Source organism: Parambassis ranga, chromosome 8 (genome assembly GCF_900634625.1).
Source record: "Parambassis ranga chromosome 8, fParRan2.1, whole genome shotgun sequence".
In the NCBI taxonomy this organism is placed as follows: domain Eukaryota; kingdom Metazoa; phylum Chordata; class Actinopteri; family Ambassidae; genus Parambassis; species Parambassis ranga.
Window position 1 is genome coordinate 13,348,377 of NC_041029.1, and position 24,405 is coordinate 13,372,781.

Sequence of the window (24,405 nt, forward strand, 5' to 3'; positions counted from 1 at the left end):
GATTTTTTTTTTTTTTTTTATATGTATGTATGTAGCTTGTAGCTGCCTGCAGCTGCAGTAGAAAAAGCAAAGACCTGCTTCTGAGCAGGTGACAGGGCTGACTGCAATGACTTGTCAAGGCCTTCCACGGTGAACTTTTTTTTTTTAATAACTAGGAGAGCATGCTGAGTAAGTGATGAGGCTAATTATTGCATGGGGCTTTGCAGCAGACAGTACTCTATAGGCTTCATTTCCTAAAATAAATGTCTTAGATTGTAAACTGGGGATCTGTCTATCATTTTTTGTTGTAAAAGCATATTAAAAAAACATCTTTGGTCCGTGTTTACACCCATGACTTTGGCTTCGGGAGAATACTCTTAACACAAAGGAGTTACACAGGATTTACAATACATACAAGCTACTTTCAGGAGCAAAGCTCAATTGGCTCCGATCAGTGAAATCAAGCCTATATATCAAACTACATCTGGGTCTGCAATTAAGACATAAGAAACTGTAAAAAAAAAATGGCATAAATAATACTACGGAACCATCCAGGGCCTTATGAGAAAAGTTTCTGTTTAACTGCGTGGTAAATATGGAGCCTGACTGGGGTTCTAAGTTTCTTCTATTATTCTATTTTATATACACATTGTGAAAATAAAAAAAGAAGCACCTGTTATTTCCAGCAGAACAGAGCTGCATTAGGATAGTAACTGACATGAGCAAAATTATCCAATCAGTCAAGTGTTAACCAAAGATTTCATGTTGAGGATTACAGCCAGGACAAGCAGCACAGCAAAGGACTCATTTGGTGGAAAAAAATGAAGAAGCCACTCCAAAAGATTTCAATTAACCCAGATCTTAGATGAGTCATCGAGGAAATCGTTTTCTTGATCAAACAGACACACAACTGATAATCCCAAAGGTAACGAGGCTTTCTGTGGTCAGGGCAGCCGAAGTGACTTAGCTACAGAGTCCAACATCTGTTTCCAGTTCCAAGTTCACATGGCTCACTGCATCAACAGTTCCAGGTAATGCAAGCCCAGCCGGGACCTTATGAAAACTGACTGTCTCTGATGAACATGTCAGCGTAAGGGCATGTGAGAGACTGAGTGTCAGAGAGGCAAAGACAGGAGAGGGTGTGTGTGTGTGTCACTGAATGTTCACAACACTATTCCAGCAGTGCAAGAGGAACGAGTGCCTTCTAGGAAAGGTGTAACAAATATGGCACACTTCAGGAGGAGAGTAGTGTTTTCACTCCATACCTACACGAGAGGAGTGCCACAGCTTATTGTTGCTATAAGTTTTGTGATGCATTGACAAGGAGGGTGTGGGTGGGTATGGCCATTTAGGGAAACAGAGATGGTTTGCGTGACAGGGTGGGGTGGGTGTAGGGGTGTGTGTGTGAGACACCTCATCAGCGACCACATTGGTTTCTGTGGGTTTCTGGCCTCACTTGCAAAACAGAACCCCCTTGCCTTCCTCACCACCTTACCACCTCCCCTCCCTCCTTCATTGGCCAGCTCCTTCAGCTGGAAAGCAGAGGGAAGGTTTATTTTCATGGATGGGGAGTGAAAACAGCCCTCTCTTTGTTTTGGCTGCTGTGCCATTTCCCAGCGGAGGAGGAGCAGAGTCCTGAGGACTGGGACTGGGCCTGGGCCTCATAGCGTAGGAGGGGGAGCAGGCCACGTGTAGGAGGGTGGTGGGGGTCATCTGGGTATGGTACCTCTCAAACAGGGTGTGAGGGCAGCTCCAGGAGCATAGGTGCTTGTGTTGAGGACAGATGATGGAAGGCTACCTCAGTGCTTTCTGTGATGGTGATGTCCGCATCTTCCCCTTTTCCTCGTTGGCGATGGATAGCACTGAAATACGCATTCATCAGCTGCATGATCTCAGTCAGCTGTAACAGAGAGAGAGAGAGAGGTCAAACTGGTGGCAGTCTCAATGTCTGGCAGTGTCACAGGAGGGTGGAGAAGGATGATGTCACCCAGCTGCTTGAAAAACTGGATACTCCATAAGCAGAGTGTGATGGTGTTTGGCAGATTCAAGAGAACATACAAGCCTCTTTTTTTATTTAAAAAAAAAAAAAAAAAAAAGCCTTACATGTCTGTGGATTTTTCATCACGTTGACATATTTTGTGCAGCAGCTGTTGCACTGAGGAGTTCATTTGCCTTCTATTTGATCTTTTGTGTTACGGCATGAAAAAGCTCATTTATTACTGGACATGACTATAGCATGTCCAGAAATTAGAAACTTTCAGATTAGGGTACACACTAATGTCTTTTCCAATTTTTGGGCAAACTAAAATATGATGTTTTTTTTTAAACTTTTTTAATGCAGACACATGCAAAAGCCACTATTTGTCCAAAATGTTGGAAAAAGCCTACACTTTAAGATTTTGGTTTATAATAAAACATGGTATTTTTCAATCTTTAAAACACTTTATAAGTACTAAAACATGCATTAAGATATATAAAGGGTTGTTTATACTATACTTTTTTATACATGTCTGCATAAAAACATTGAAAAATAACATGTCTGGTAAACCACTTTATATGTCTCAAAACATGGAGCCATCTTTTTCGGGTCGAGAACCATGGCTTTAAACTTGGAGGTGCTGATCCTCATCCCAGCCCCTTCACACTCGGCTGCAAACTGTCCCAGTGCACACTGAAGGTCCTGGTTTGAGGAAGCCAACAGGACAACATCATCTGCAAAACGCAGAGATGAAATCTTGTGGTTCCCAAACCAGACCCCCTCCGGCCCCTCGCTGTGCCTAGAAATTCTGTCCATAAAAATTATGAACAAACCAGTGACAAAGGACAGCCCTGCTGGAGATCAACATGCACTGGGAAAACAAATGTGGACTGGTTGGGCGAACTCCCATGAACCCTCCAGCACCCTGTGGAGGGTGTAGAGCTGGTCCAGTGTTCCGCAGCCAGGACGAAAACCGCATTGTTCTTCCTGAATCCGAGGTCGACTATAGGCCGACTTCTCCTCTTCAGTACCCTGGCATAGACTTTCCCAGGGAGGCTGAGGAGTGTGATCCCCCTATAATTGGAGCACATCCTCTGGTCCCCCTTCTTGAAAAAGGCACCACCAGGGCGGATCTCATCGCTGGTGAGCTTTTCGACTACCTCGGCAACTTCAGCCTGGGTGATAAATGAGTCCACCACTGAGTCGTCAGCCCCTGCTTCCATAATGCAAGGTGTGTTTGGTGGGACTGAGGAGATCCTCATACTCCTTCCACCATCCAACAAAATCCCCAGTCGAGGTCACCAGTTCCCCACCTCCACTGTAAACAGTTGGTGGAGTACTGTTTCCCCATTTCTGAGGCACGAACGGTTTGCAAGAATCTCTTTGAGGCTGACTGATAGTCCTCCTCCATGGCCTCTCCAAACCCCCAGAGTTTTTGCCTCTGCAACTGCCCCAGCTGCAGCACACTTGGCCTGCCGGTACCTTTCAGCTGCTTCGGGAGTCCCACAAGCCAACCAGCTCGATAGGACTCCCTCTTCAGCTTGACGGCATCCCTGACTTCCGGTGTCCTCCATGTTGGTGGTCCAATATATAGCATGTCAAAATGTGAAAAATGTAAGTAAATGCAGGTGTATGGTGGTGTAAAAGTGGTGTGACAGCCTAACAATCGCCACCTGCACCACTAATGCTGCGCTCATCCAGGCCTAGTCACAATCACCCGCTGCAAATCTGCTCTCTCCTTATTAATCCTTTTCCTTTTTTTTCTAAATAGCTTAAACTCACGTCAAAGCAATGCAGTTGAGTTCTGAGCTGTAATTTAATTCGCCTGTCTATCCAGTAAATAAATAAAAGCCACTTTTGTGCCCCATGAGAGATCACAGAGAGATTTTTTGTTCTGTGTGGGAAGATGCAAGCGAATTGGTCTGACTGAAAGGAGAGATTTGTTCTCGGCAGGGATGGAGGGCAAAAAAAAAAAAATGTCTGTTTGGAAGAACATCCATGTTTCTGAGAAATGTTTTGCCTAATATTTTAGTGTAACCACTGCAATAAAACTCACCCCGTGCTGACTTAATGCCAGGAAGTCAAACGTTCGGTGGTTAAAATCAGTTGGAGAGCAGGGGCAGGTTGTGTGCTCTCTATTTAGAGCAAATTAATGAGTATTTATAAAGTGGGTCAAAGAGCTAGAGGGAGAAGAAGTGAGGGGGGTATCATGAGTAGACAGCAGTAGAACACTGTATAGTGATAAGGTCAGTGTAAACAAACTGTATCCTGAGTACAGCCCCAATGAATAAGAGCTTTTTTTTTACTATACCTTGGTGGTTTCGAATAGTAGATCCCGATCCCCTGCTGTGATCTTGAAAGTGTTGCTGTCAGATACGCCGTAAGAGCAAATCTGGCCATAAGGGAAGGACTCCAGGGCCTCTGATTCCCCCTGCTTATACAAAGACACGGATGTAGCAGCTACACCCAGCCACAGCTTCTGGGAAAAACTCCCTGTTGAACTCTGCAAGCAGGAAAAAAAAAAGCGAGCATATGTCAGTTATCCCTGGATTCACCTCAAGACCCAAGCCCTGATTGGCCAAATGTTTCTAAAAACTGCAATAAAACTAAACCTCACAATACTCACAATATAAAAGTCCACTTCATACAGAGTGCATCCAAAGCCTGACCACTGGCGTGCAATTGTGAGGTAGGCGGCCATGCTGTCCCTGCAGCTGTAGCCGGTCAAACCTTTCCAGCGGTCAAAGATGGATCCCATAACAGCTGCCGCCTCCTCCTTCAGTCGGCTCCGCAGGCGCATATCATGCTCTACCTTCTGCTTGTGTGCCGTCGTGGCGGCATGGCTCCACAGCGTCCCCGTCAGGAGGCCAGAGGGGAAGCGCTGCGGTGTGGGGCAGCCCTGAGCCGCCACCTGACAGGGGGGCACGGCTTGTGGGGCAGAGAGAGACATTAGAACCCGGGTTTCGAGCATGTGGCCTGGGAAAAGCTCATCCAGAGGCGGGCAGGGGGCGTGTGTGCTGAAGTCGCCCATCAGGCACTGAAGCCTCAGGGCGGCTAACGTCTGCAGGTCCTCTTCACAGGCTGGCAGCTGACCACGCACCACCATCTCGTGGCACTGCAGCATTACAGAGAACAAAAAAGAAGGCACAGCTTGTCAGTAATGGCCTCTGTGCTGTCATCAATCCTTTCTACCCCACCCTGTTTTACTTTGTCCCATAACTCTTTTATGGGAGTCCTCAGGAAAAATGCTATAATGAAACCAGTTCTGGCTGCCTTTTGCCCCCTTCTTCACTGCAGCCAGGTTTCTTAGTCATGCTTTTTACGCAGAGCCTTTTATTACAATCACAGCCGGTAACAGATTACCGGCTGTGATTGCAGATTGTTAAGTAAAAGCATAAAGGAGCCAATGAAATATGAGGAATTAATCACAGCAGGACAATAAAACCAATGTCACCACAAGCAGTGGAGAGGTCAATCATAGCAAAGACACTTTAAACTCTGTCCTTTGAGAACTGTTCTGCTCCATTACCTGCTCAAAGAGGAAGAAATACTCTATGCTGTCCACTGATATGCTGTCAGCATCCAACAGGCAGTAGAGCTTGAAACAGAGCGTCCACTGGGATTTAGACTCTGACTCTTTGGTGGTGAAGCTGCACAGAAGATGGACAGAAAGGGTTAAAACGAGGTCGGGGGAAAAGATACGTACTAATACACAAATGGCACGCCAAGAATCTGAAGCCTTCGTGTTAATATGTTACCAGATATTGCATCCCCAATGTGTAATATTGTTGTTTAGCAACCGTTCATGTTTACCCTGTCACTCAACACTGTGAGGACATGGACGCCTACGCCTGTTAAAAAAACACCTTTATATTCCAACTGGATTCTTTATCGCTTCATGCCTTGTACAATCAAATGACATCAGCGTCACCTTGCATATCCAGCTTCACTGACAGACATGGTGACACGAGCCCACGTTCCCAGCCAAGTTGTCATGTTTGACCAACGAGACCAGACAAGGTCACACCAGCTATCAAGGATGCAGGGTAACATTCAGCACAGGAGCTGGGCTGGAGAAGATAAATACACACTGCTCTGTCTGTACTTGTCTAGCGAGTGACCAGATCTCTGCTGGAGATCTGCCTGATTGGTGTTATTGTGTCTGACTTCCCTGCACTGTCTGTGGTCTGTTGTGTTTTAGAGGGTGACGACTCATACCTGGTTAGGATGTCTGCAATCAGAACGCTTCCCGAGACCGGCTGCTCCCACAGTGCATTCTGCTCATACAGTGCAAACGTGTTTTTGCTCTCTTGTAGGCCAAGTTTCTCCTGCATCCTTCGAACCACCTGGAGAAAGCAAGGGGGTCAATAAGACTAATGGAAACAGACATTGTTAGACTTTATGTGGAACAGGATTAGGACATATATTAAAAATCTGTATTTGGGTTTTCACTTTTTTTTCTAAATTTGAGTTTCAGGTGTACCAATCCGTTTCATTTGAGATTAAACCAAATATTCTGAGTTTAAGGTCAATAAAAGATGGTTAGGCCAAATACAAAGTTTCTTTCGGTTAGAATTCTGAGTTCAAAGTCTACAGTGCAAAAACAGATTCTTCAAAGAAAATCTAACTTCGGTCTTAGAAATATCACACTTCAGTCTCTTTAATTTGGACAGAGAATCAGAAATTCTAGTTTAAAGTCAAAGATGGGTTGACAGTGCAAATCTAAAATAATCTAAAATATTGATGGTAATCCCAGAAGTCTGAGATTAAATTTTTTTCCACCCATATGTTCTGAAGAATGTCTGAAATTAGAGTTTATATTTGACTGTAGAGGATTAGGACAAAAATATAAAACAATGACTTCCAATCTACAATTCTGAATTTAAAAAAATATTTAAAAATTCCTTGCTCAAATTTGACTCTGAATTTAATCGTAAGTCACAATTAAAGTCAGATTTTTCTTTTTAAATTGGACAGTCAGTTATTTTTTTTTTCTGAATTGAAAAAATAAAAAAAACATAGTCCCTAATCCTCCTTAGTAAAAAAGCAGAAATTTAATTTTCATAATTGCAGTGTCACAACGTGCCAAAATAGACAATAACATTTTAAACAGGAAACATATGAGAAAATGAAAGACTGAGAACATTTATACCACAAACTAGAAGACAGACAAAGGCTCCCAAACCTCATTGGCTGTGGTGTGTGAGCTGATGTAGAGCTGGCAGGATCCGGGGCCAGGGTAGTGCACGGTGCACAGCATCTCCTGTCGGCTCATCAGCATCTGGATCTCCTCCCAGGATGGCACACACTCCCGACACTTGGTCTTCTCCAAAGCCTCACTGATGAATGACGCATAGTTATCCATCTCCGACTCAGGACTTTGGCTCTGGATTCTGAAGACAGACACAATGTGATGAAGGGACACTGGTGTTTATGTGTGAATGGAGTTTTGCAAGTAATTTAATTCCCCTCATATTTGCAATAAAAATGAAAACGTCTCACTTCCAACAGAGATGTTCGTGATATTAACAGTGACTCAGAATGTGTAATGTGTCCTGCTGTGATTATGGACTTTGCGTCATCTATTCAATTCAACCCAGCTCTTTATTTTCTTTGGACTGGCAATGGTAGAACGTCAATGAGGCGAGGAATGACAAATGTTCTCACTTTAGCTGTTAGGGACTTAAAAAGACTCGATCCTTCAAAGAAAAGGAAAATGGCAAAGAAAACATGTTTGACTTTGGGTAACGCACGAAACAGGAAAAGGTGTTTCCGCTCCTATGAACCAGAGTGACCTGCTACTTCCTCCCAGCGGAGTGTCCAGGAGTGGTGGCTGAAGTGTGTGTGTGCTATTTAAAAGTTGGGCACAAAAAGCAGCAGAAAACACACTTGAAGTCTCACACACTTTGTGAGTGTGAAAGGTGTGAAATACAACCTGGTGCGAGCTATAAACTCAGACTTTCAGAGACAAATAGGAAGGTAACAATTCGACTTCAGGGTTCGGCCCAAAATACACAAAACGTAGGACAGAGTGAGGGCCTCACAGAGCCCACTCACACTGATGTCTTGCTATCTCATAACTATGTAGCCACAGGGTGGGATTTGTGCTGCTGGAACATAATTAGGAATGTTCCACTGAGTCTCTGTGATCCTTCCTATACTCTCCTCTCTTCGCCTTGTTTCCTGGTCTCTTGGTCCCCCTCCTCCCTCCTTCTCTTCTGCTTTCTTTCTCCTGGCCTATTCTCTCTGACAGCAGACATTCCCTGGGGGTTTCTCAGGGCACTGGGTATGGGTGTGGGGAGGAGGGGGAGGTGGAGGAGGGCTTTCTGGGCCTACTGCCCAGCTCCACTCTTCGCTCTGCCCAGCTGCAGCCTCAGCACTGATCCACTGAGTGAGAGAGTGCGTGAGAGCGACAGCAAAGACGTATCAAAACACTCAGCCAGCGAGTTCCACTGCGTTATTATGAATTGCCATTGCATGCAACAGTTCCATTAACTAGAGGGCGATTCCCAGTACAGAAATATAGATAGAAAACTGTAGTGGATTGATGGCATGGTGCTGGACAGAAAATCTAGAGCAGGAGATTATCGCTGCTAATAACTTAGATTAGAATGCTTGACAGAGGGGCTAATTCAGACCTGTAAATCCAGCCCTCAGAAGCAGAATCTGTCTGAGGGGGGGCACGCTAACAATGTGAAGGCATATCATGCTACTATATCTAAACTGGCGGTTAGGGATGCTGGCGCCTGCTTCGTGTCTGACGTCTAGAGCTCAAGTTTTTCCCTGCTACTGCTAAACTACCGGTTCACCTTCCCAGTTCAACCTGTTCACAACCCGTGTTCACTTTTGACTGCCTTGAGCGAAATCCTTTACTTCTACCGACTACTGGCTGTCAACATGGGTGGATACGCTGTACTGTTTTCCACCTGTCTACAACAAGTCATGTTTCCCAGCGGGTCAAATACAAGCCATATAAAACCAGGAAAATCCCATGTTTTCCCATGTAATTACAAACAAAAGAGGATGTCAACAGCTTCAGTAGGATTTATTTGTGCTGAAGGGAACATGAATCCATCCTGAATGCTGCATTCACAGCATATTGAAAATGCTGCTTTTCAAAGCTGCCCCTACAGCTGTTAAAAGTGTAGAGCGATTAGATTCTAATTTTCCAAATCAATCTGCAATTTCAAACCATATTTATTAATATACTTCAAATCCATCCTGTGAGACCCTGCTCGATTTTTCAGTGTGTTCAGCAACGTGAATGTTACATACGGTTCCATCAGATAGTAATATTTCACTTTAATCAACACGAATAAAAGAAAATTCCCTCAAAATAAATCCAAGGTTTTATAAAAACAACAAAAAAGTCTGCACACCCCAACATAACAAAGAAGCCATGACAGGCACACCTGCGACAAGCAGTCAAGCGGCAAGAATTCAGCAAGTATTTTGCTGACCTTCAGGTTTTTACAGTTGATAAGCAGAACAACAAAAGTGGAAAAACTGGTTTTCAAAATGTAAGTAGGTAAATATCTGTAGCATGTGGAGCTTTCACTACTACTACCCCCCCGGCCCTAAGATTGGTAAGACTTGTAGGGATATAGAAACATGTTGTACATAATGACTCCAATTTATTTACATTTTAAACCAATTAATAATCAAAGAGCATTCATCGTTAAATGTAGGTCTAGTCATGATTGTGCTGTTTACAGAGATGCAGGTGATTGTAACAAATACCAAAAATGTCTTTTGCTACACTTTGTGTGCATCTCACCTCTTGAGGTGGAACCGTAGGTACTTGAGTATGTTGGGCCCAGGCAGGAAGGTGCAGCTCATGCATGTGAGGAGCTGCCAGTAACGGAGATGTGCCGCGGTGTACGGGGAAGGTGTGTAGCTGGTCTGCTTCACTAGCTGGCAGTAGACCTCATCGCGGAGGGGCCTGAGGTCCAGGCAGGTCTGCAGCACTCCCTGGATTATGGGAACGGGCTCTCGTGCTGACTCCAGCTGCTGCAGGCAGTTGAAGAGCCTGACGGCTTCCTCCCGCACAGAGCCGTAGCCTTTTCCGCTGTGGTCTAGAGAATAAAGGAGCGAAATAATATTAGTTCATATTTTCCTTTGCAAGAAGAAGCTACAAATGTTTTTTTTTTGTCACTACTGTGAAAAGAAGCAACTGTAGATTGAATTATAATAATCTTTCAAATCATATGTGTGAAGTTTTGCTTGTAATATCTCCTGTTTGAACTTGTTTTAACTAAACAGCAAAGCAAATAATGGTTGTTATAGTGACCTGCATTATAATATGCTTTACGCTGCCTCACAGCACATCTAACATCATAGTAATTGCAGCAATTACACTGCTCCTCTTCTCTAAGCAACAATAATTGGTCTCTAAACGTACACAGATACAGGAGCTGGATACCAGCCTGAAGGAACTAACCATAAAAAGTACCGAAATATGAAAGAGCATTTTGTACCTGTAACTCTGCATATAGCTGTTGATGATAATCTTAAGTACTTACATGTGTGCTCCAGACTGCCATAGGGGAAGGGCAATAGAGGAGCATACAAGGGGCCCTGGGTGTACTTGAGGATGGGGTTGTGCCGGTAGATGTGTTCCACGACCTCAGGGTTGAATTTATTCTCCTATAACACACAGAAATTATGATAATAACTTAAATAAATACAAGTACAGAACAAACTGACTATGGAGCCGACCTGAAGGCAGTGAAACGGGTGATTGAGTGCATGTGTTTGTCTGTCAGGGGTGACTGAGGTCAATTTGACCAGGGTCACGATTCAGCTCTGGCAACTTTCAAAGCAGCAGGAAGGTCAAGTGATGACCCAGCAAACTGCACCGGCATGACTGACACGTTATATTTTATCTCGGCGGTGTCAATGAGTTTAGCGAGCGTGTGTTTGTGTCTTTGTGGATAGATGCCTTCCAGAGGTACAGATGACTTCCATGCTACTGCCCTCTAGCACCTGTTGCTCATTAGTAACATTGCCACTGCTCTGGCTCTCTCTCTCTCTGACTCCCCCCTTCCTCCCTCTCTCACCCCAATCCGGTCTCTCTCTCTCTCTCTCTCTCTCTCTCTGGCTACAAGACAAGCCAGCTTTCCCCCCTCCTTAGTGGGGCAAAGTTGACACATTCTTCCTAAGTGTTTGGTGCACAGTGGTGACAGCCCTGTCCGACTGAACTGTGGGAATGAGATGCTGCTGTGTGGACCATGTGCAGATGGACAGGGCAACGTAACATCACAGATGAAATTCCTCTAAACCTTCAGTCTTCCCATGCCACATGCAACAGTTCATGACTTTTTTAGAGGGCTGAGCTGTGAACTTCGGCCTGACCAAACCTTTAATAAACTCCAAATTAGGGCTACAGTCTTTCACACATGGCTTCTGGCAGAAGGCGGTAACTGCCTCTCCTTTGTGTCTGGAACATGACTCCATACTTTAAAGATAAGCGCTGTTCACACAAAGCTTCTGTTCATTCTGGCTTTGATTTTTTTACAGCAGCACCCCTAATCTCACATGTACTCTTGCCTATTTGAGAAAGTGTCACTACATGTGCACAGAGAGAGAGAGAGAGAGAGAGAAAAAGTTTAGAAGAGCACTCTGTTCATAAAAAAAATATATAAGCTTGGCCCCTCCTGGCAGAGCAGACAGCAGTAGACGGAGGCAAGCAGATTAAGCACTTTCTTTGAGATTAGGGACTCTCGTTGGGAGATTACTTAAACAGGAGGCTAGACGAAGGACTGCTTATCTGGCCCTGCTGCTTCACGCCATGCCCTCCTCCACCTCTTCTGCCAGAACTGCCCCTCTCTTCACCCCTGGGGCCAGACTGATGCAAGACGAGTCATCCGTCTGCTCAATGAGATTCAGGCACGCTGTGTTCTCTAGCAACCCCTGGTCTAAAAATATGGCAGTCTGTTATAAACATACTCCCCCGGCATGTGTGAATGTAAAGGAAGTCAAATACACATTTCTCAGTATTCAGTGCTTTTATCTTTGAATGAGATTTCGCTTCTCAGTTTTGTTATTATAACCTGTTACTGTGCAGTAAGATGAGGTCATTCGAAAGAGAAAGGCAAGCAGGGGTAAACTTTGGACTCCTGGCCCAGTGTGGCCGTGTGGTTTCTATGGTAACAGAGCAGGGGAGGGAGAATAACTTGATGATTGTTTATGTTTGGTTGCTCTTATCACAGGTCAGTGGGTGTATGCCTACCTCGATGTCCCGAATGAGGAGCTGGGTCGGCGTTTCCACCGGCGCTTTGGTATCGATGATTTTCTGGATGGCACAGGCCCAGTGCACAGCCTCATTGAAGTGCCTGGTGTACAGTCTGTAGCAGTGCTTCCGCCCATAGACTGTAATACTCCAGTAACCTGAAGAAAATATATTTAAAAAAACTTATCGGACAATTGAAGTAAATAGGAAAGAAAACAGCACGGTGCTGTGTGTCTCTTTCTCTCTGGCCCTCCACTTGGTTTCACTCAGGATCAAAGGTCAGCTCCAGAGGAACCTCAGACCACACCAAAACCAAACAAGAACACTTCTTCTGCAGATGTGTTAGGACACGAGTGTTAAACCCTGCAGCGAGCCTCCTCTTGGACAACATGCATTAAAAGTGAAAAAAAGGCGAGCTTCCTCCTTGTGCAGAGGAAGTATTAGACATACCCCAGGCAGCCCCACGGCTGTTATCAGGCTTTCCTGCTACGTGACTTGGCACCACATACCTCTTTGTTTAAATTCTTGGTGAAGTAAAGACCAAAAATGAAGCGTTTTTTTACATGTGAGATTACAACACAATGCCACTGCCCTTAAATTAGCACTGCTGTGAGTGTCCGTGGTGCCAGAAACAAGGCAACTAATATTTCACAGTAACAACCAGAAAACACACAGAGGAAGTAAAGATTTCATGTGTCTCTTATGTGACAAATTTCTCAGTAGCTTAAGAGGAACACAAAGGTGTTCAGTAGTGAAACAGCCAATGGAGTTTGTGACAAAGCCACTGCTGAAAGCGCACTTCTGTCCAGAAAAGTCCCCTGGCAGATTGAGTTAGTAGAACTATGTTTGGGTTTGGGTTTAGACGACAGTTTGGGCATTTTAAGCGGTTTGGTGAAGTCAGCAGGACATAATCCCCTCCATTGATGGACAGGCAGACAGAGGGCGAAATGTTTGAGACTCAAAAAGGACAAGTCATCCTTGTGTCCCTTCCCGCACAGCAAACACTTTCCTTTTGGATTCTTTATGTCTTTTGTTGTGATGCCCCTGCTGATTACTGGACTAACCTTTAACCACTTCTTTTTTGGACTAAGCTGCTTCACAGCTGGGGCTTCCCAGTCTTACTCAGAAATACATGAGAAAAAGAAAGAGGACCACAAGACACAACTTACAGAAAAAAAACCCCAGAAATATGGTGATTAAAAAAAAAAAAGTTGAAAGTCACTACACCACATAAGAGTTTAACAGAGGTCTGAGGGCATTGTTCACATGACATGAGTCATCCCTGCATCACCCTGTCTGCGTATGCTTGTGTACACATGTGTCTCGCTCACCTGTTTCCTTGAACGTCTGCTTGTCCGGCCAGATGACAGAGCAGAGGCTGGTGAGGACCAGCGTGCCCAGTCTGCGGGCGCCTTTTTCTGGCCCACTGTAGTAGTCAAGGGAGTCCTGGCTCAGCACAAACCAGTAGCGACGCTGCTTGATCCAGTTGCCTCGCACCTCCCGTAACAGCCAACCTTGTAATAGGATATAGGAAATTGGATATTTTTATATAAATGCAGAATCACATATGTAGAGTTCCTTTGAACACACACAGCAGCGATGCAACAAGCGAGCATTTCTCTTTAAAAAAGTCTAAGCAGTAGGTGGGCTAGCCATAGAGCTACTAAACCCGTGCTGCCACACCATGTCTTCCCTAAGAATAATCCCCAAGGCATGTAATTGACCATAAAGTCTGTATGCGTCTGCCTTGTTGGGGTAAATACTAGGGGATAAAAATACAGCCAGCTAATAGCATAGGCATTAAAGGCAGCATGCAGCCAACATAATTACCACTTTTGAGGTTGACAAGAGTGAAAAAAGGAGACACTGGAATGGAGAGGAGTGAAGCAGACACGCTCGCAGGCAAGTCCTGCAGGACTTGCCTGCAGGACTTGCCAGGCCTGTCTCTCTCTACAATGCAAGCCTGTTGTGTTTCTAAAGTTCCGAGGGTTGGAAAAGACTTCAACTTCACCTCTCCCCTCAGCTATGTCTGCAAATTGTTCCCAACAAGCATTTAAACTCAGAGTAGATAAATGAACACGTTTGGCAGAGCTGTGTCCAGATGCTGCCTGGAGAGAACTGGTCCCTGTAGGAGGGGTCAGAGTTCATCCAGAGGGCTGATAGAGAGCAGTTGCAGAAAGCCACCTGGACCAATATTAGGCTGGGTGGGGCTATATGCTGCTATACAATGTGACATGTGTGAGGTGCGTGTGAGTGCATATGGCTCGTGAGAGCGGTTTTAAAGGAACAATTAGGCAATATACCTTCAGCTTCCATCCCCGTGAAAACAGTAATGACGCCACGCCAGCATCACGACTTCCTCTGTGGTTAGCAAGCTGTATGCCGCCTGTCAGCCAGCGCTCATTTGGCCTGCATCTCCCTCACTCTCTTCCTATTTACGTTCATCTGCCCCACTCCTCCTCTCTCCCTGTTTTTAACCTTGCCTCAGAGTGGTTTTCCCAGGCAGTACAAAGCTCCCACTGCCTCGCTGCTGCTCCAAAATAAAAATAAAGAGCGAGGAGGAGGGGGAGGTAGGCCCAAGGCCCAGCCTCTCGGGATATGTTCCCTGTTTGAGAATGCCTCTATGTGTTATAAGTGGCAGTTTTGAACCCACCATAAACCCCCCCAATATAGTCCAAAGTAAAAACCCAGGAGGTACTTAACACCACATCAGACGGGGTCAGCATTAAAACCCAAAGCGAAGTGGATAAATAAAAACCATGAGATAAGTTGGGCTGCTGACAGACTGGATGAAGGACAGGAGGGGGGCTATGGAGACAACCTGACTGGGTGAGGTGCATCGAGAGGAGATCATGCCTGACGCCTGACACCTCTGTCGCAGGACGTCCCCCACAGATGCTACACTCTTTGGGAACTTTGAGCAGAGTGATAAAGAAATAATGAAAAAAGTACCCGCTGTATATCCCTTCCATGGTCCTCCATCTGGATCCCATCTCTGCGGCCTGCTAATGTCTCCCCTGGGGGCCACGGCTGGCCCTTAATTTGTTTCATTTGTGACCTCTGACCCCTCAGTGCCCTGCCCCCCCTCAAACACAGATTAAGAAAACAATCTCTCTCTGTGCATTTATAGCTTTTTACTGCGAGCCTCCTGTTTCCCTTTTTTCTGGGTCTTGGTTTCCATTGATTGACCATTATTGTGAAATATGAGCGTTACAAATTTAAGTACACCACACTTCAAAATGTGTTTGTACTAAGCATAAACAATTCTGGTCACTATAATTAGCACTATTTCACTCTTTGGTCAGCTCAGAAACCCCAAAGCCAGACAAGAGTAAAATGCCACTTTAAAAGAATTTTTGTTTAAAAAAAAATATGCCGAGCTAAACCCCTTCTTTCTGCATCAGACGGATTGAGCTGCAGTTCACTGGAGCATGAGAAGCTGTGCATCATGTGAGGAGTAATTTTAACTGTAAATCAACAAAGGTATGTCAATAAACCAATGTCAACATGTCTTTCTGTCACCGCTCCACGGGTTTTACAATTCATCCTCACATCATTGCTCTATATCTGCAATGTTGGTGGCCTATTTTAGATACTGGGGCAACATTCACCCCATGTAGCCTCAGGATGTGGAGAGGAAAGGCACTAATGGAGGCATTCTTAAACACATGCAGCATACACAGAGAGCAGTGAGAGGGATTATCTAATATCCTGAGGTGCCCTGTTGTTGTGGTGGATGTAGTCTGAGGGTGGGGGGGGGGGGGTGTGCTAAAGCTGAAATGACAGTAGCGTTGGAGGAAAATAATCTTCTGACTAGCAAAAACAGTGGGGACAGTGAGAGAGGGGAGGGGCACTAGTTGAGGGTGCATGGTAACTGCTGTCAGAATTAGGCAATCTGACTGTCGCCATTCCAAACAGGACGTAACATATCCAAGTGCTGGCACAATCGCCGACTGGCCCCCGACGAGAAAAAAAAAAACATTGCACTAAAATATCTCATGAGATCATTCCTCAAAAGCAACAAGATGTGCAGGGATCCTGATGCCATCAGGCTAGCCGTACATGAATACACAAGAAGGGAGGAGGGAGGGGAAACGTGGCGGTGGCGGTTGTGGTGGTGGGGCAGCTGTGTGCCACATGTGGTCAGAGAGAGACGACAGCACAGCATGGAGCTGCGACAGGAGACAATTAGGCTAATGAAATATATGGTATACAGCCCTACAGGAAAGGTGGCTGCAGATTAGTAATCATTTACAGATTAGTTTATTGATTAATGGATCGATTGTTGATCTGTAAAAGCTTTAAATGGCTCATTTTGTCCAACCAAAAAAATGCAAACTATACAAGTGAATGTTGAACATTCCTGTCACAAATCAAAGATCAGAGCATTATGGGTGTAATGTGTGTATCAGACTCACCTTTCACTAACAGCTCCGGCTCTTCCTCCAGGCCCATCTTATTCTTCTCAATAATCAGGCTCTTCATCTCATCAGGTGATTCTGACACAGTGTGCCTGTGTGAAGGAGCAGAATGTAAATAACTTAGCTTCCCTCTCAACTCAAGTCTTCCCCTGACTACTCCCTCCCATTGGATATCTAATTGGCTCGGAGACACACACAAATACACATACAGTTAGCTGAGACCCCGTCACCACCCACCCACCCCCTATCGCCCAACCCACCATGTGATTCTTTGCCAACTACAAGCCTCTCTTGATACTCTCCTGGAAGAAGTGCCGTGAATATCTGTCCTCTAGCGTATTCCCCTCTTTCCCTCCACAGCAGCACCCAAGCCCGCAAACACACGCCGATGCATACCACGCCACTGTGGACAGCTTGTCTCTCTTTTAACACACTGGCCCAGCGAAGCCAAGCAGGCGACTGAAAATAAACGTGACAGGGCGACGCCGGTCTGACTCCCCGCCAGCCAGCTCATGATGGTCATAGGAAAGGCAGAAGGTTCAAGAGGTCACAGCCTTGGGTACTTAAAACCAAAAACATTAAAAACATCTGTAAATCTGATGAATTACTGTTCTTCCATTTGCTCCTTTCTGCCCCAGATCTGCAGCTATGTCTACACAATGTGCAGGATCAGCACCGAGGACACATTCAGGCTTGTTATCTCAGGCTAAGGTCCATTTCCAGTCTATTAGATTGTTTGGAGGTTTTATCTGTCCTTGTTTATTTATCTAATCACTCGTTTATTTTCTCTATTTCCTGAGTCTAACTAGCATGTGAGGTGCAAGTGACAAAACCCCCGCTTCCTTCCTGTCCTCCTCCTCTTCCTCCAGGGATCACTCCGCAGGAAATGAACTGAGCCCTCCCTCCCAGGGTTATTGGCCTCTAGTTACCATCCCCCCATCTGATTTATGCCACCATTGATCTGATAATTCCGGAAGGTTCCTCCTCACGGAGGGCAACAATAATCAATGAATCTGAATATAGCCTTATCTGCTTTGACTCAGCTTACACAACTTAAGGGGCCACTTCCTCTCTTTCTGTGTGCTGATCCTGTCCGCATCACGTTTTATCTAGCCAACCTCTGCGACTCTTTGACTAGCGACTACTATGCATGCAGTTTGCTCTCTTTATGAAGGGTATTTACAGTAACTGACTCCAACTGATGGACGTGTCTAATTTAAGCTAAAGTTCAGACACAGTGAAACTCTATATGGCGAGACAATTTTCCTTTATGTGTGTATAAATTGGTCAGGGGCATCACCAGAAATCAGCAGTGCGACTCAGGAGCCTGTCACATTATACTCAGTCATGCTGTATCACTAAGCCTGGCTGCCTGCTACGGCAGCAGCCTGCGGGGCACCTCTGTCAGCCCCTGCATCCACACACCCCACTTAAAAGCATTAAAATAAACACAGAACTGTGAGGACATCTCTTATTAGAGGTTGTTAATAACCTCTGCGATGTAATGGAGACATGTACGCAGACAGGGATTAGATCTATAGACATACTACCTGGCATACACAGCAGGCTGGGGATCACTGCAGGCTATTGTTTCTAAATCTTTATTTAGAATGGAGTAATATTGCACTAACTTGGTAACCATATCTACAGATTTATGGACATGAAAAATCAGATTTTCTCTTATAAGACAGCAAAACAGCAACTTCCATGCTTGAGAACAAGGCCAAAGCGCAATAAGATGTAGTTGCATCAGCAACTTAGGACTTGGCACCAAAAGCAAGCCAGTCCCTTTAATGCTCCAAGTCAATATACACACCTTTACAGCTGAAATAACCACGCTTACACCTTTTGACAATAGTGAAGATAACCAGTAGTTATTTGATCTCGATCTACCCAGGCTTAACCACACAGAGCTCCTTGTGCCAAAAAAAAATCTAGGTTGATGTGTGTAATGCTGTAACTGCTGAGATCAGCTGAGTGTCTTATAATAGCAACAAGCTGTTTATTTTATTATAACAAGCAACTCTTTGTTGTCCTTTATTTAAAAGAAACATGTCTTTCTGGTTCAAAAAGAAGCTTCTGTCTTGATGTTATACTATATTATTATTACTATATTTATATATTTAACAAATGAACTGGATGGAAAACCAGGTAAAACCATTACCTCCTGCTAAAGTTCTTTTTTTTTTTTAAATCAGTGTAGGTACAATATCTCTAAAAAATGTAAAACTAGCAGACTAAGTAGCAATATGTGATTTAACAAGTAAAAGCTGCTTGGTACATAAAGTGTTGTAAAATCTAGGGCAAATGTCTGCTGATGTGTGTGCTTTGGATCTCCACAGCTGTCCAGCAGCCCTACACCCCCAGACCAAACTCCACTCTTTGCTGCCCCCATCTTCCCTCCTCCTCATATGCTACCGCCCCCCACATTCCCAGCAGCCCCAGCAGAGACTGAGGGGGCGACGGTGGGGCCTTCAGCGGGCAACTTCCTGTGGAGCACAGGAAACAATTTGACATGGGGATTAGCACGAAGAATTGATGCCGCACACATCTCCAGACAGAACCTCTCGTTCTCTCTTTTTTTTTTTTTAGCTTGCCCTTCCCTGAAGAACTAAATACCAGGTACTTAAGAGGAGAGACCTCATTTTAATGTCACACCACCATCATCTGCTGAAACACTTTTCAGAAATCACCAAAAAGTGAAATAAAAAATGCTGGCAGCCATTGATTAGCTCCGGCCAGCAAATAAAAACCTGCTGGCTGTCCCTTAGAGTGAAGGGGGGGGGGGGGGGTCATGAAGTCAGGAAAGAAGAAACATGGTGTGTGAGAGGAAGGAAAACATTTTCCTGCATGCACACAACACAGATTCTATAATAAATCCAAAACACATATTAACATCCTGTACAGTTGAGTCAGTAGGCTGAAGCCAGTAAGGTCCTCTGGGTTTGCTCTACACTTTTAATTTCACAGTAAAATCCCCTGATCAGGTTTAGCGGGGCTGAACATGATCAGAAACTGAATTTCATATAAATGATGTTGCTGCTCTTCCCTTCTTCCCTGTTTGACATATATGACCTATGTGATGAGTAACATGTGTGTTTAAAATAAACATTTTAAATGACCATTTCAAAGTCAAATAGTATGAGCAGGCTGTTTGCACAAGCTAGTTTGCATGCTTAGTCCACATCTTGTATCTAAAATCATTTCAGATGATTGTGTCTGTCAGCTGATTATTTGTGGTGGCTCTTAATCTATTTCAGTATGATGTTGAATTTGTTGCCGATATCTGACATGCCAATATTGCCCATCTCCATTTGGCCGACTGCCAACACTGACAGCTCCACATATTTTTTTTCTGAAAACATTAATCAGTTCAATGTAATTTGTATAGCATCTTTTTACAATTAGAAATGTCTCCTTGTGTCTTAATTCTACTTCAAAAATACAGAAACAGTGGGCTTAGTGCGAGGTAATGTGAACACATGATGCACTGACTCAAATGGAAAGCACAGAGGATGTTCCTACAAATGTCAAAAAAAAGGTCATCACAGCTAATGAGCTTATTCCCAGCAGACTTTTCATGGCGGCAGTAACAGTGACACCCTTGAATTCAGTAGAATGAGCAGCACAGTGCGTTTATTAGTTTCTGACAGTCTGTCTGGTAGTGGCTGCTGGAGCGATGAGTAATTGATTTCAGTCTAATCACGATAATGAGACAGTAATTGAAGTTGGAAAAGTAGCGACCTTGCTCTTAGGCTTCAATGACCGCAGTGGAAATGGGTCCCCAGCATGCAAAGCGGGTCCTTATGACCAAAAGTACGGTACATGCAGATTTGTAAAAAAGACACTGATGTGTCACAGGATTACTTGGAGATTTGTCTGATAAAATGATGGCGATGCCTTTCTATTGCCTCATATACTACAGCTATAGTTTCATTTCATAAGAATGAATAGCAAGCTCTGAGACAAATACAGCTGGTCATACTGCAGTACTAAATAATCACAGATTCTTTCTCTTTTTCCAGTCTATATCCCTTCCCCCTCAGTGCATGGGCTGGCTGCATGGGCCTCTGGATAAAGCTGGGCTGGTGGGAAAATGGGAATGTGGTGATTAAGAGTGGGCCTATATGACCTCCCAGCTAAAAATACACTGTTTACTCAAGACCACTGCCAAGAAACTCTGGACCAGGCAGAGGGGGGAGGGAAAAAAAGTCATGTTTTGAGATCCAAGGAGGAGGGGTGTGTGACAGGAAGTCTGAGTTTCTGACTTAAGAAGTGTGTGTTGTCAGCAAAAAACTTTTCACGATACAGTGAGTTTGAATGAAGTCATTCTGATTGTGAAAGCAGGTGAATTAAAACTTTCGATATTTGTTGACGTTGTAAACAGGGCCAGTGTGTGATGGTTGGATGGCTGACAGGCAGGACGACAGACATCCAGACAGGCAATTACCAGGGGCCCACTTCTGAGCTCCTCATGCAAACACTTGCTTGGTTCATGCACACACACACACACACACACACAAACCCTCTCATACATTCAGACACATGAAATGCATTCCTAAACACTGTTCTCTTTTAGCCATTACTGCCTAGTAGCCCACATCAAAAAAAAGTCAAGCTTTAGACTGTCAAGAGCTGTCAGGGAAGGAAAAAGGATGGAGCTAGTGACAAAGCGCATGAAACACATGGAGGGAAAAGACAGATGAGGTACTCAAGTGTCCATTCTCCCTTTGGTACAGTTTGTACTTTGGCCTGGCCCAGCTATGGGAAGGAACCTGAGAGTGAAGAAAGAGGGGATGAAAAAATAGTGATGATGTAAGACAGATTTGAGCGTGAGCACAGCAGGAGGGAGAAAGCTGACTGGAGGACGGCATTGCGTGACTGGAGAGAACTGTCCATCACATTACTGACAGAGGTCAGTGCAAACACGCAACAAATTCATCCTATTAACTGTCTAGATGATTGACAGACTAAATTTGACTTTTTAATGGATTGTTTAAGTAATTTCCAAGCAAAAAAAATGATTTTTGTCTTCTTGTTCTTGTATATTACTATACAGTGACACTGGCTTCCTCCCACGCACCAATGACAGGCAGTTTTAGGTCAACTGGGGACTCTAAATTGGCTGTGGGTGTGAGTGTGGCTGGTTGTCTGTCTCTCTATGTTAGCCCTGTAATAGGCTAACATCCCACCTCCCATCCACACAGCTGACAGCTGGGATAGGCTCATGCCCCTCTGTGACCCTAAGATATAGGTATAGAACTAAACGGGTCCAGAATATTGATGAGTGGATGGATAGATATATGTAATGATAGATATTACTAGGAATTTATATAGTTTATGTAATGCAGTTAAACAACAGTCCACTACACAGGCAGACATCTATGTATTCATTGTTTGTAACGAGCTTATCTCTACTCCAAACCACATTAGTTCATTAGCTGAGCATTACTGTACTAACCCTTAGGTGGATGAACACAAATCCTTTCAGCTCTTCACCATCCCCAACAGTTTAATGTCTGTATTCAATAGTACAATGTAAAGCAGAGGTGCCCCCCACTTGTTTCTTTAAATGAATATGGCACAAGGTGTGCACTTACCAGGGCCTAGCTTCACTTCCATGCAGCTGAATTTCTGGGTGTGTCCTCTCATTGGCAAGGTAATGACCAAGATTTTTGCCTTCTAATCTCTCCTCTTAGTGTGATGATTGCAACCAGGCTTTTAACACACTCCCTTAAAAACCAGTAGTTAATTATGCCATGCTGCCTGAGGCCACCTCCAGCACACAGTACAAGTGACACACACTCGAGACACACCTCTACTGGGAGTGGCGTTGAGGTATAGGACTGAGTCACCCTGCTCAGTCCTTACTCCTTTCCCTAAAGAGACCACATGTTCTGTATGACTAGAGCAAAAAAGCCTGTTTCAGCTCACCCCGCCACTTCCTGAGGCAGCTCTATTCTTGTTAAGAGTTATTGCAGACCCTCGCCTATTCATTTGTGGTGTAAGACAGTCCTACAAGTTGAGCTTTGTGACTCATTCCCTGTGAGTCGGCAGATGTACAGTAGAGATTGTGGATGAGGGAACAGGGGTGGGGGGGTGATAAGGGCATGATGCCAAAGATAGAGAGCAGCGGAGCCAGGCTACATCACTGTCTGAGATCACAGCCATGCACTAATAGTCTGGATCAAGCCCTCCATGAATCACCTCTTTTCATTGTCATTAGCATTCACTTGTAAACCACATGACCAGTTGAATTTCATTATTTGTAAGACAAATTCAGGCTTGGTCTAACTGTAATTGTTAGTGTGTGCGCAGCATTCAAACTAACAAAATAATTGGATTTGTTGATGTGGAGGATGGCTATGGAGGTTACAAGTGTGATTGGTCACAATCTGGGTTGGAGACTGATGAAATATTGGCAAATGCAGCCCCAAATGACAGCCAAGCTAAACGCTGAGCAGCAAAATGAGTGAAAATTGATACAGATTGATGGATGCACCCAATGAGATACAGCAGAGGAAGTGAAAAAAACAAGTTCTTACATGTGCCTCTCTCTAAATACAGAATTCCCCAGCGCTCAGGGGAAGTATACAAGTAAAAGAAGGAACTATTACTTCCTAAAAATTTAGAGGGGGGAAAAAAAAACATTTCTCTTCTTACCCATTTGTTCCATTGGCTGATCGAGTTGGCTGAGAAACAGTCACCTCAGCTGGAGTCTGTCAACAGAAGATGAGAGAAAAAAGGGTAAATATATGATAATGCAACACAAACGGAAGTCGGTCCTGGGAACTAGTCCACAGGTTGGACTGATTCCTCAGTGGTTTGCCTTCAGTGGCCATGTTTCAGTAAAGCATGCAGTCGCTCCTGGCAGCCTCGGCACATAGCTGCACTGTTCCTGTAATGCTTGGCTTTCATTTGAAAGGTCTAAGCTGGTAGGGTGAAATATGGCATGCAAAACAGACTTATTTAATATATGAGATGGGAACGGAGGAATATTTTGTCCTAAAGCTGCATGCAACCCAAACATCACACCTCAGAATGATTTTCATCCAAATCAGTCATTCTACCTAGGTCTAACAATAAGCCTTGTTTAGGCGTACTCTGGTCTCTTGACATGAACAGCTGCATTTATCTTTTTTATGCAATGACTGATGGTAAAAGGCTGAAGGATACAAATTCCAATAAATGTGATGTGTATCAAGTGGCAACCACTGGAAATGAAACCAACACTTAAGTGCCAAAAACTGCAGTTCCTCAAATGCCCACTTGTCTCAAAATCCTCATGGAGCTCCATGTAAAAATGCCCCACTTTACAGCAGAAATAAACATGTTCACAGCCTGGCACAAACAAAACAGTTTTGTTTCTCACCCATTTAGGGTTAAGGATTAAAGTACAGTACTGTTACGTTTATTGAACCAACATAGAGCACAGTAACTCCCATATGTTTCATGCTCAAATGGACTTCAAAAGGACCGAAGCAAACAAAATTGAATGAGGAGGCGGGTCGCCAGTTGCCCATCCCTGATGTAACTGCTTTGAGTGACAGGTGGGTATGCAGCCTACCCATCTTGGCTGAACTACAGTCCTGGTGGACCAAAACATTGCAAACACACTCTTCCAACACTCAGCTTAAAAGATGGCTCACTTATTTACAGTCACAATTTATGTGGTGTGCTAACTATGGTTATGTGATTAATTTTTAGCTAAATGATCTCCAAACTGCATGCAAGCTACATATTTCAAATCACATACCCTTTTGTTGGACTTTAGTTTTGCGTGAAAATTGGAGTTA

The 24,405-nt window shown here is 44.3% G+C and overlaps 1 protein-coding gene across 2 annotated transcripts in view; it reads right to left on the reverse strand.

Moving 5' to 3' along the window:
• Positions 1-2: 2 nt before the first annotated feature.
• Positions 3-24,405, reverse strand: part of plekhh3 (pleckstrin homology, MyTH4 and FERM domain containing H3) — a 28,843-nt gene continuing 4,440 nt past the window's right edge. Inside the window, exons 2-13 of one of the 2 annotated variants that reach the window (XM_028411827.1) lie at positions 23,273-23,328; positions 16,607-16,701; positions 13,520-13,702; positions 12,189-12,346; positions 10,480-10,603; positions 9,735-10,032; positions 7,143-7,350; positions 6,176-6,303; positions 5,487-5,607; positions 4,584-5,072; positions 4,269-4,460; positions 3-1,879 (exon numbers count right to left, since the gene is read on the reverse strand). In XM_028411827.1, the coding sequence (XP_028267628.1) occupies positions 1,709-1,879; positions 4,269-4,460; positions 4,584-5,072; positions 5,487-5,607; positions 6,176-6,303; positions 7,143-7,350; positions 9,735-10,032; positions 10,480-10,603; positions 12,189-12,346; positions 13,520-13,702; positions 16,607-16,701; positions 23,273-23,328 (2,223 nt within the window). In that variant the 3' untranslated portion in view covers positions 3-1,708. Of the gene's footprint in view, positions 1,880-4,268; positions 4,461-4,583; positions 5,073-5,486; positions 5,608-6,175; positions 6,304-7,142; positions 7,351-9,734; positions 10,033-10,479; positions 10,604-12,188; positions 12,347-13,519; positions 13,703-16,606; positions 16,702-22,209; positions 22,384-23,272; positions 23,329-24,405 lie in introns of those variants that run through there. The other variant, XM_028411828.1, reaches the window with a different exon arrangement.